General features: G+C 38.0%; 1 protein-coding gene across 1 annotated transcript in view; it reads left to right on the forward strand.

Moving 5' to 3' along the window:
- Positions 1 to 499: 499 nt before the first annotated feature.
- The window catches only part of LOC127217798 (vomeronasal type-2 receptor 116), a 29,574-nt gene continuing 16,853 nt past the window's right edge, over positions 500 to 13,220 (forward strand). Inside the window, exons 1-3 of the mRNA XM_051178794.1 lie at positions 500 to 699; positions 10,957 to 11,248; positions 11,948 to 12,754. Of these exons, the coding sequence (XP_051034751.1) occupies positions 500 to 699; positions 10,957 to 11,248; positions 11,948 to 12,754 (1,299 nt within the window). The remainder of the gene's footprint in view (positions 700 to 10,956; positions 11,249 to 11,947; positions 12,755 to 13,220) is intronic.

The following is a 13,220-nucleotide window of genomic DNA, read 5'->3' on the forward strand; positions in this document are numbered from 1 at the left end:
GACTCTCATTGTCTTGAATATGGGGCAGTTTTGTGTGTGTGTGTAGAAAAACACTTTGAGAGTAGGGTGTTTTTTCACCTAACTTTGAATCCTCTGATGCAATCCAATTGCATCATGTCAAAAGCCCTGTGTACTATAAGTTCATGGACACAAGTTTTACAAACTTTCTCATCTAGACTTGTCCCTGTGGCTTTTCTGATCTTAGACTTGGATGATAATTATATCATTACAGGAATTTGGAATGATGATCCTCAGACATATTTTTCCAACATGTACTTGTTCCTTGGACAGAAGACCTCAGATGTAAAGCCTAAGGGCAGAAAACATTGAAGATTTCTCCAGGGGGCTGAAACAAGCTAATGTAGAATGCATAGGTAGTTGAGACACCTCCTCTGTCTGCAACACTTATAAACCCACAGACAAGTCCACACATTTTCCTGCCAAAGGTGTGCACTTTGTATCATTGCAGGTTCCATTCATGCTCAAAGAAACACTCATGATGTTCTTTTTGGTTTTTTTCTTCTTGACTCTGAAGTTTACTATACTGCTGTGTGAGTTGAATTTTGAGAGCTGTTTGGAATCTATCATAGACAATGTATACCAGGATGGAGACATGGTGATCAGTGCATTCTTGCCCCTCTATACCTATCAAAGCTTACAGCACAGGAGCGGGCCAGAAAACACAGATGTTAACACCCGGTAAGTGTTCCTATATGAACTTCCTAGCTTCATTCTCCAGGATGTACCCTTAATCCTTCTCACTTTTTCCTTCTCAGCAGTGACCCCCTTCCAGCATAGTAATAGTCTTTTAAAATTTTTCACCTGTTGCATTCTATTTTTTTGGCTGAATGCTGAGCACACACACAAAAAAAAATTCTCCAGCAAGTTGTCAAAAATTTGTCCCATTTTCAGCTGTCATGTAGGGGTAAAATGATGTAACAAACATAGCTTGGGGTATGTGTATAATTCATTATTAAATGGCGATAACACAATGTCCCTTCTACAAAATAAGGTCTAGTGATCCTTCTTCTGTGCACTTCCTAATATCTATACATACTGAGTGCCACTGTGTCTGACACATTCCTAGGGAGGCAATTGAATTTAGTTATTCATGCTCTTGCAGATCAGTATATCCTGCCGGTTGTGCCTCTATACCTCATTGACACTTGCTTAGCCAGGTGCTATAATCAGACAGCTTTGATGTTTGAATTCTCTCCAACCTCTCAGCGATACAGGTGCAGAGACATCCTTTTGCCTATTAACAACTACAAAAAAAAAAAAAACCCCAAAAAAACAAAAAACAAAGCAAACAAACAAACAAAAAACTGTCTGACAAAGGGCTGGGACAGACTTGTATATTTCTGTTCCTGTGAGTAGAAAAGATGTCAATGTGAGCAGAGCTTACACCTCCAGTCAGACGTTGTTGTGACAGATGTTGCCTGTGGCTGCTCTGCACACCCGGGAAGAGAGATGGCAGGAAGTAAATGCAACTGTTCCTACTTAGACGCTATCTTGTCGCCCTGCACATCTAAGTGTTGGCAGATAACTATGGCATTCTCTTTCACTTTCTCCCTTGTCTCCTTTTCACTTTCTTTTCATGTATGTTGTCACTGTATTACCTGCTGCTCTGACTCCCATGGCTTTCTGTTCCTTACCAGTTCTTGGAGAGATGGGCTCACTAGAACTTTTAACTTGATTTTGGGAGTTTCTGACCTGAATCACTTTGATATCTAAATACAGCAGTCATTAGTGGCATGTGTTGAATTTGATAATCATGTAGCTTTCCTATGTGAAGAGCAAACAGCAAACCTGCTTACTCTGAAGATGAGATAAACACAGGTTTAAAGTTACTGGAATTTCGTCTAATTTTTGTGCACAGAGTAATGATAATGCTATATTTTCAGGGACTGTAAAGTGATGAACTGTGTGAACAATAATACCAAATGACACAAGTTCATCACCATAAGTAACAAAACCTTTGCCAAAATCTGCAATTGAAAATTCTATCAGTAATGCTTTATTTAACCCCATGGCATGTCCTTAGTGACAGCATTACTAACTGCACAGGATATTGTGCCTTCATGTTGTGTCAACTACAGTTTTCCTGATTTGAAGTGAGTTCATGTCTTTTTTTTTTTAAATTATGCCTTTAATATAGGTATATACTATAAAAATATATTCTTTAATGGCTTGCTATTCATTCTCTTTATCTCTTATTTTTAAATGACTTTTTTCACATTGTTTTTCCAGAGTTGGAAATGACTTCATATTTGTTGTTTGTTTTATATACTTTTGAGTGTGTTGTGTTGAAATAGCAAAGAGCACATGTAGTTAAAGGCTTTTCTAAGATCCATGGCTTTTGAGTTGGTTTGCTTTCCAAGCCAGGCCTTATTAACCTCTTGTTGATCAGATTATTAAGTCCAAATAGATCTCTATCTGCACTTTATGCATCCAACCCAATATATCATTTTCCAAACAGATGTGTTTTCAACCCATTAAATCTGCATAAACTACTTAGAAATTGTATTTATTTTGCATCAAGTATGAGTATATACACTGAGATTTACATAAAACCATCTATTTGTAGCCTAAAGTGAGTCACATTTTCCTGACTGTTTTTTAATGGGTGTGTATCCATGGGTCTTGGTGTGTCTGTGATTATCAGTGTGGACACATGCAAGCCTCACACATGAGGACAACCTCGTATGTTTTGCTGATGTTCATCTTCCAGTCATGGTTTTTCGCTCACTGCTGTGTGTGCCAGATTAGCTGGCCAATAAGTTTCTCCTATATCCACTTCCCATGTACCTGTAGAAATGTATACCCTCTTCCCTCTCTTTGACTAGATTCCTGGAGCTCAGCCTGGTACTTGGTTGTAGATCACTTTATCAAGTTCCATCAATTACTGGATGAAGGCTCTATGATGATAGTAGGTAGTTATCAATCTGATTACAGAGGAAAGCCAGTTCCAGCACCCTCCCCACTACTGCTAGGAGGCTTAACTGGGCTCATACTTGTGGGTTCTTGGTAGTTTCCCTAGCACCAGTTTTCTCCCTAACCCCATAGTGGCTTTCTCTATCAAGGTATCTCTTTCACTACTCTCCCTCTCTATCCCTTCCTACTTTGACCACCCAGTTCCCTCATGTTCTCATCCCCCATACCTTCCCTTTTACTGACTCCTTCACCTCCTGTATACAGAAGAGATCTCATCTAATTCCCCTTGCCAAGGTGATCCCTGTGTCCTTCTTGCAGTTCTCTTTGTTGCATAGATTCTCTGGTACTGTACATTGTAGTGTGGTTATCCTTTGCTTTACATCTAATACCCGCTTATGAGTAAGTACATACCATGTTTGTTTTTCAGAGTATGTATTATCCCAATCTAGATGTTTTTTTCTAGTTCTAGTTGCCTGCAAATTTCCTGAAATCATTATTTTTTGATTTGTTTTTTCACTTGGTGAAAGGATATATATATATATATATGTATATATATATATATGTATATGTATATGTATATATATGTGTGTGTGTATGTATATATATGTATATGTGTATGTATGTATATGTATATGCATATATGTATATATGTATATTATTTTTCTTATTTTACATATTGACACCAGTTACCTCTCCCTCCTTCCCTCCCATGTACCCGACCCACCTCCCATCCCATCTCCCCCTCCACAGGGAGGGTGATGCCTTCCAGGAGGGATCATCAAAATCTGTCAAGTCATTTGAAGTAGGGACTAGGCCCTCCCTCCTGCCTCTAGGCTAAGGGAGTATCCCTCCATGGGGAATGTGCTTCCAAAGTCCTTTCCTCCACCAGGGGATACATCCTGGTTCCACTGTCAGAGGTCCCTTAGACTGCCCAGGCCTTCTAACTGAGACCCACATTCAGAGGGTCTCAGTTGGTCCAGTGCTGGTTTCCCAGCTATCAGTCTGGGAGTCCATGAGCTCTCCCTTGTTCAGGTCAGCTGTCTCTGTGGGTTTCTGTAGCCTGGTCTTGACCCCTTTCCTTATCAGCCCTCCCTCTCTGCAACTGGATTCCAGGAGTTCAGCTCAGTGTTTAGCTGTGGGTGTCTGCTTCTGTTTCCATCAGCTATTAGATAAAGGCTCTAGGATGGCATATAAGTGAGTTATCAATCTCATTATCAGGGAAGGGCATTTAGGTAGCCTTTCCACTGCTGCTCAGATTGTTAGTTGTGGTCATCCTTGTAGGTCTATGAAAATTTCTTTAGAGTCAGTTTTCTCTTCAAACCTATAATGGCTCCCTCTTTTATGCTCCCCCCCCCATCTATTCATTCACTGACTCAATCTTCCTCATCCCACATGTTCTCCTCTTTCTTTTTTGCATCTTTGTGTGGTTTAGGTATCTTGGTAACTGTAGCCTAGTAAAAGGATTTTGGCAATGTTCCCTCTGTTTCTATTGCATTAGATCATCTTTGTGACTCTGGTAGAATTCTGCACTCAAACCATCTTTTCCTAGGCTTGAGGGGAGGGATTGGGAGACTTTTAACAATGGCTTCTACATGTGTTGGTTGCCTTACTTCTCTGTTAATTTTCTGTCTGACGGACATGTTCATTGGAGAGTGGGGTACTGAAGTCTCCCACTATTCGTGTGTGGAGTTTGATGTGCAATTTATGCTTTAGTAATGTTTCTTTTACAAATGTAGGTGTCATTGTATTGTATTGGAGTATAAATTGATTTATCCTGTGATGAATATGAAATGTGCTTCTTCCACTCTTTTGATTACCCTTAGTTTGAAGTCTGTTTTGTCAGATATTAGGATAGCAGCACTGCCTTGCTTCTTGGGTCCATTTGATTGGAAAGACTTTTCCCTCCCCTTCACTTTGAGGAAATGTCTGTCTTTGAGGTTAAGGTATGTTTCTTGTATGCAGCAGAAGGATGGATGCTGTTTTCATAGCCATTCTTTTTATAGACTGGTTTTGTCCATTGATATTAAGATATATTAATGACCAGTGATTAGTAGTTCCTGCTATTTTTGGTGGTAGTTTGTGTGTGTATTTCTCTTTCATAGGATTTGCTAGTGTAGTATTATATATTGCCAGTGCTTCTGTGGGTACAGATTAATTTCTGTGTGGCTGGATTTGTGGATAAGTACTGTTTAACTCTGGTTTTGCATGGAATATCATGTTTTCTTCATCTGCAGTGTTTGAAAGTTTTGCTGGGTATAATAGTTATGGTTGGAATCTCTGGTGTTTCAGTGTCTGTATAACATCTGTCCATGACCTTTTGGCTTTCAGGGTCTTCACTGAGAAGTCAGATGTTACTATAATGGGTCTGCATTTATATGTTGCTTGGACTTTTTCCTTTGCAGCTGTTAATATTCTCTCTTTATTCTGTATATTTGTATTGTATTATGATGTCGTAATGGAATGTTTGGGGAGGTCCAATCTGGTGTTGTATAGGTTTCTTTTATATTCATAAGCATTTCCTTCTTTAGGCTGAAAAAGTTTTCTTCTATGGTTTTGTTGAATATATTTTCTGTGCCTTTGAGGTGATATTTTTTCCCCTTCTTCCATCCCCATTATTTTTATGTTTTGTCTTTTTATGGTGTCAGAGATTTCCTTGATGATTTATGTTATTAGCTTTAATGTTTTCTTTTACTGGTGAATCTAATTCCGTTTCTCATATCTTCAACAACTGAGATTATCTCTCCCATCTCTTGCATACTGTTGGTTATGTTTGCATCTGTAGTTCTTGTTCATTTACCCAGATTTTCCATTTCCAGAATTCCCTCAGTTTGTTTTTTTATTTATTACCTCTACTTTAATTTTCAAGTCTTGAACCGTTTAATTCACTTGTTTGATTACTTTTTCTTTGCTTTAAGAGATTTATTGATTTCTTCCACTTTTTGTTTGTCTTTTCCTAGACTTCTTGAAGGGAATGTTTCATTTTCATAAAGTAACTTTTAAGGTAATTTTCTTCTGATTTGGGATGTTCAGGTTTCCTGTTGTAGGATCACTAGGTTCTCGTGGTACCACATTGCTCTTGAGGTTGTTAAATGTATTCTTGCAATGTGTCTGCCCATCTCTTCCTCCAATTGGTACAGGCAGTATCTTTGCCTCTTGGTCTAATCATTGCAGTTCATGTCTGTGTCATGGGAATCCTCTCTTGGATGGATCAGTGCAGTTGTCTGTGTTTCAGGGAGCCACTGAGGTCCTAATTATGTATTTTTTAAACAACAATGAAAAGTTTTTAATGTCAGCACAAGCTTAGTGTCAAGTAGTGTATTAATAAAGTCACTGCTGTACATGGTTCCTCTTTGAACTTGTGTTGTTTGAGACCTTGAGACTATGTTCATTGATCTTACCATTGCTGAGTCTGGTCCTTTTAAATATATATTGCTAAGGTGTTTATTTTACAAATGAATTGTTTATTAATGCTGTTCTTAACTTCTTCATTTAGACTTCCTTAAAACATTTTATCTTGAATTACCAGCCTCTCTTTCTTGCTGCCCCTTGTGTCTTGGGGGAAGGAGAGTGTTATGATTTAATGGGAAGTGATGCTCACTTTATTTTGGATGTGAATCTTCACAGATTGGACGTGTTCACTCATGCATTAGTAGCACTAAATGGATTTAGTATTTTAAACAAGAAGATTTGAAGTTAGTAGGGGTATATGGTAGGAGGTGTAATAAGAGGTGGAAGGTAGCACTGATCAAAGTACAATACATACTCGTGTAAAATTCTTCCCAAATTAAGAAAAGCACTTTTGCCTGACATATGTGTATCTAAGTATATAATATGACTATTTCATATGTGTCCAGTTTGCATAATTTTGGAAGGAAATATTTTTGCAGGCAATGTAACTGTAATATATTAACCCTCCACATTGCCTCCTGAAAATATTTACAACCATATTTGCTTGTTAGTTTGATGTCAACTTGACACATTTGTAAGGAAGGAATTTCTTTTGAGAAATCATCACCTCTAGATTACCCTGTAAGCAAGACCACTGTGTCCTTTCTTGACTGGTGATTGATGCAGGATGGCTCAGAATGCTGTGTGCAGTGCTGCCCCTGGGTTGGTGTTCTATGTTCAATAAGAAGCAGGCTGAGCAAGGCATGGGGAACAAAAGCCAAGTAAGCAGATTTCCCCAGGCCCTCTCTTTAATTTCCTGCATGAACTTTCTCCTGAAGTAGAGTGTGACCTGAGACTTGTAAGGTGAAGGAAAACTTTCCATTCCAGGTTCCTTTTGTTCATTGTATTCATCAAAACAATACAAAAGTAACTAAGAGAACATTCTCACCCATTTACTCCCTCCCCTCTCACCCTAACCACTCTGTCCTATACCATGTTATATTCAGACACAGATAACATTATACACAAAATGCATACAATATGATCCACTTTTTGGAAAATGTCATATTTGACTTTCTGAGGATTCTCTGTTCATCTCCTTTGTTGTTATACTGATTAGACTGCATTTTCATTGGGAGTCAGATGAAGAATCTTCACTCACTGAGTCTGCCATTTTTTTCTCTACAAACACATATTATCTTTATATAATGGGAACATTTTCTCTTCTAAATATTTTACTGTATGTCTATGAAAATTATCCTGCATTTATGCCTCCCCACCACATACATACAGTGCACACAGAGGCCAGAAAAAAGTTTTTAGAGTATTTGGAAGCAGAGTTACAGTCAGGAGCCACTCTAAGTGGGCAAGGAATTTGACCTTGTCTGCTACAAGAGTCCTCTTAAATGCTGAGCCATCTCTGCAGCTCCAAAATGAAATTCCAAGCCCATAATGTTTCAGATGTTTAATCCTCCTCTCAGGTAGGTATTAGCTTAACATTTTGATAACCACTGAGTAAACAATATGCATAATTGTTCTAGAAATTTCTATAAATATTGATTTCATTGATGTTATCACTTTTAGAAAATAATGGACCTCAAATTTTCCATGTATTACCACAGCCTTTGGAAAAGGGTAGAGATACTGGAAAGCCCACACTCAGATTTTCTGAATCTATAGAAGATGAGTAGTGACATCACAGGGACTGTACATTATCTTTTATCATTTCACAAATGTGAAACACTTAATTTATTTCAGATACCCTTCAGACCTCTTTCAGAAAATGTAGGATTATAGACTGTGCTTGAAAATTAAAGGTTTTTCAAAATCAAACTACATGAAAGCATACTGGAAATATGCCCTTTCTCCCAGACTTCATTGGCACTTATTGATTGTACTCAGTAACAGTTTTCATCATGGCAATTGATACATACATATAGTACACTTTGAACATCTTAAAACCCAAAGGGTCTTTACATGAGAATGTTACCTTGCCCATGGCTAAACTGAGGAAAATACCCCTCCCTTGTTAATATTAACATGTAATAAATCTTTACAAAGTTTGTATTTTATAATTTTATATTAACTTGTGAATTTGAGTAAACAGAAATTTACAAGACATAATCAAATAAGTGAAATTAGATGAAAACATGGGTGCACAATCAGTGTAAAGCTTTAACAAAGTTCCAAAAATTAGTGATTTGTCACCTGATTACCAAGAACTAAAAACACTTGCATTTGGGAGCTCTCATATTAGCTATGAAAGAGAAAATAAAATATCCAATGTAGCATTGCCATACAGGAATGGGATTTAGTTTTTTTTTTCTTTTTTTGAATGTTTTGCAGAGTTTGTAGCTCTGACCTATATTTATCATTCACTATATATATATATATATATATATGCATTTCTCTTCCCTGAATAGTTTTGTTTTTTTTTTTTTCTTAAATCTTAAATCTTATTTGGATCTCTCAATGCTACATTCTTTTTTTTTTTTTTAATCATGTCGATCCCAGTCCCTTCTCCTTCCCTCCCTCCCTCCCTCTTCCCTTTTACCCTTTCTGCCCCCTCACATGCACCCTGACCACCCTCCCCTCCCATCCCCCCACCCACCCCAATTCCACATGTAGGGCAATGTCATCCAGGTGGGGTCATGTAAATCTGTCAAGTCATTTGAAGTAGGGACTAGGACTTTTCCCCTGTCTCTAGGTTAAGGCAGTTATCCCTCCATGGGGGATGTGTCCACAAGACCCTTTTGTACACCAGGAATACATCCTGGCTCCACTGTCTGAGGTCCCTTAGACTGCTCAGTCCTTCTGGCTGAGACCCATGTTCAGGGGGGCCTGAGTCAGTCCTATGGTGGATTCCCAGCTATCAGTCTGGGGGCCCTCCTTGTTCAGGTTGCAGGCCCTCGAATATGGCTTAAATATGTAATACAAAGTTCCAAAGTCAAATATGATTGGTGAAAGCTAAACAAGTTCATTGAAAAGCATTATTAGTACAAATAAATACTTTGGCTAACAATAGAGGGTAGAATTACATAAGAATGTCAGACCCTGACCACATGAAATTTTTAATTATATGGAAGAATCAGAGAGTATATTGTAAATACCAATGAAATGCATGTGGTGAAGGTAGGTATACAAGGAAGTTAGAGTACAGATAAAACTAATAATTATAATCTAAATGACCCACTTTTTAGAAAAATACAAAAATCTAATCATTTCTTTCTTAAGTGCTTGCTATGCCATTATCTAACTTGAAAACAGAAAAGCTGAAAGAGACAAGAGAGAGAGATAGAAATTTTATGTTATTTTCTTTGTGTATAATATGAAGGGTGTGTGATACAGATTTGAGAGTTAGTTCATCACTGAAAAAAAAACTTTGCTTCAAGCTGGGGAGATGGATCAGTGGGAGACATACTCTGGACAAGCATGAGGCCCCAAGTTAGATTTTCTAACCCCTACATTAAAACATAGTGTAGCTGTATGTGCCTGTAAACCTTGTGCCTGAAGGCAGACACATAACCAGGAACTTCCTGGGCAGTAATTGTAGCTAAAAGGGAAAGCTTCATTCACTGAGAGACCTTATCTTTAGAGAATAAAGTACTAAGAGTAGAAGACACCGAGCACCCTCTTCTGGCCTCTGCTTCTGCACATACCTGGATATGTCTCAAATGCATACACACACACACACACACACACACACACACACACACACACACACACACACCAAATACAGTCCCACGTATACACTCTATGCTTATACATACTACATTCACATGTACAACAAACATACTGACCTGAACCAGAAAGAAAAAGGTCGCAAATAGCAAGTGTTAAGTGGGAGGGATGAGGACAAGGGATATAATGACAAAAGCAATAACTGGGGGCAGAAAGTCTGGAGTAAACTGATGACTTAAGGCAAGCAAGTTTGTGAAGAAGTGCAGCATCCTACATACTATCTGCAGCAGGGAAATGACCAAGGTCAGCAGAAAGCTAAAGCAGGCAGTGTGGTCAGAGAAAACGCAGGGCATCTCAGAATCAGCAGTCTTAGGACTAATAACCACAGCCCAATTGGAGGAGCTGAGCCAGGAAATTCAAGTTTGACTCCTTTGCTGTTCCAGTCCTAGATGGGCCACATCAAGAACAAACTTGGGCAAGGAAATAAAACTGAATTTCCCTCTCTCCTTTCATAGGAGTTTCTCAGAAATACTTAGTTCTATTTGACTTCCCACAACATCCAGACTCCTCATAGACAGAATTACACAAAATATATTTATCACTTTCATGAAGAATAGAAACTGCAGGTTAAAAGCATGTGGCGATCATGTAGTGCCTGCCTGCTTCATTAATAGAAAATAGGCTTCTTGCTCTAGCCTCATACAGAAAATAAATGAGGAAGTGGTCAGTTATTTAAATGGCAGAAATCTCCATTTGAACTCTAAACATGATCACATCAGCCCCAATGACATCCAAATGTTCTCATGTTGTAACATCATTAATTAACAAGATATGGTTTCAATATGAAAGTTGTAAGGGTAAGTTTTCATTTAGTATATGACTGTTACTGTATTCATTTTGAAGACAATGGTGACTGAAGATTATTCTGTAATGATCCCTATGTCCTCTACACAGAATCAATTCCAACAACTATCAATTTGCAATAGCCTTGATTTTGGCCATTGAAGAGATCAAAAGGAACCCCTTTCTTTTACCTAATGTGTCTCTGGGGTATGGTATCTACATTTCTGGACCACATAATATAGAGACAATGTACAGTTTCCTCTTTTGGCTCACTGGGGAGCACAGAAACATCCCAAACTACACCTGCAGAAGAGAGGAAAAATCTGTGGCTGCAATCACCGGGGCAACATGGGAAATTTCTTCCTTAATTGGCACATTTCTGGAACTTTATAAATATCCACAGGTGAGATTATATGAATGGGAAGAAATAAAAGAATTCTTCTTTGATGCCACATTTGGCTACTAAGAAAACACATAAAGGAGATGAGTCCATTTCTGTATGACTCAAATTATGTAGTCTTGGGATTGATTATGGTTCAGGAGTCAAGCATGCATTCTGTGCAATCATGAGAACTGGAGGTTGGACAATAGCATCACTCATGTCCTCATGATAGCACAGCAGAGGAAGGAGAATCTCTGTGGCTTCCTGTCTTCCACACAGGCCCAAAGTTATGAATAGTAGACTTGCCTCAAGAATATGTGGAAGAAAGTAGAGGATATGCAATTTCCCACTCTAGCCTTCACATGTATACACACATGTGTACACCTATACAAACATGGGCACATATGTTTGTATAGACACACACATACATACGCACAAACAAATCAACCAACCTTTTGAAATACATGGTCTTTAAGGCTACATACTCTGAGATTATTAGTATTCCCACATTTCTTTTGTGAAATATTCAGGAAGGGCCCAAGACACAAAGCGACATGAGTAAATATTTTATCTCAATTTTTGGATTATATTCTATATGTTGGAGTTAACTTTATATACACATCTGACTTTCTAACACTTTAAACTACTCTTTCAAACTCATTGAGGCTGCAAATTCTTGAACCTCTTCCTTCATCCCACTCCCTGTTCTCTTTTCTTTAGCTGACATTTGGAACTTATGAAGGAAATTTGAATGACCCCAGGAAGTTTCCTTCTCTATATCAGATGGCCACCAAGGACTCTTCTCTGGCCTTAGGTATGGTCTCATTGATGATTAATTTCAGATGGAACTGGGTAGGGCTGATCATCTCAGAAGAAGAGAAAGGTATTTGGTTTGTCTCAGAACTGATACCAGAGATGGAAAAAAATGGACTCTGTGTAGCCTTCATTAATATGATCCCAATCATCCATAGGTATAACATTATTGAGCCCCATCAATATTATACTCAGATTGTGATGAGCTCAGCAAAAATTATTGTCATTTATGGTGTCACGGACTCTGCTTTAGGTGTGCTCTTCAGTATTTGGGAATATGTACTCCCATGGAGAATCTGGGTAACCACTTCACAGTGGGAAGTCTTTTCTGCTATGAAACATTTTATTCTTGACTCATTTCATGGGACTCTCATTTTTTCACAACACCATGGAGAGGTTTCTACTTTTAAAGATTTTGTAAAGACATTCACCCCATCCAAATACCCAGAAGACATTTTCCTTGCAAGATTGTGGAAGATTTATTTTAATTGTACAATGTCTAAGGATTCTTGTACATCAGTAGAAAATTGTTCATCTAGAGGTTCCTTGGAATGGTTACCTTGGTACCACTTTGACACTGCCATGAGTGATGGCAGTTATCATGTATACAATGCTGTATATGCTGTAGCACACACACTCCACAAGATGCTTATGCAACAAGTAGATATGCAAGCAATGAAAAATGGAGAAAAAATGAAATTTCCCCCATGGAAGGTAATTTTTTATTTGTATAATATAGAATGTTACCAAATCAATTCAGTTAAATGGCCCTAAAAGCACTCTAAAAGAAGTGCTTTAGGAAAGTTTTCTAGAAAGTTTTACTGGCTGAAGCAAAAGTGTAGATGGGGTAGAAATCAAAATTTAGATGTCAATATCATAATGTCAATATCATAATAGGAAATAAATAACTAAGGGCAAACATTTATATTAAAGCAGCCATCAGTGCCCTGCCCTTCTAAGATTCTCAACAATAAATTGCTAACCTCTTCCCATGAAGTTCCTAAAAATGAACAAGGAGAGATTGACATTTCAGGTTCCTAAATAGTGTAGAGTACAGCCAAATAAAGTAATCTTAAAACATCTCATGAAGCATTATCTGCTATAAAACCTTGTCCTAGGCTTATTTTCTTTTGCTGTGATAAAATATGTGAACAAAAGCCACTGAAGTGAAAAACAGTAT

This window comes from Phodopus roborovskii, unplaced genomic scaffold (assembly GCF_943737965.1).
Source record: "Phodopus roborovskii unplaced genomic scaffold, PHOROB, whole genome shotgun sequence".
Classification (NCBI taxonomy): Eukaryota; Metazoa; Chordata; class Mammalia; order Rodentia; family Cricetidae; genus Phodopus; species Phodopus roborovskii.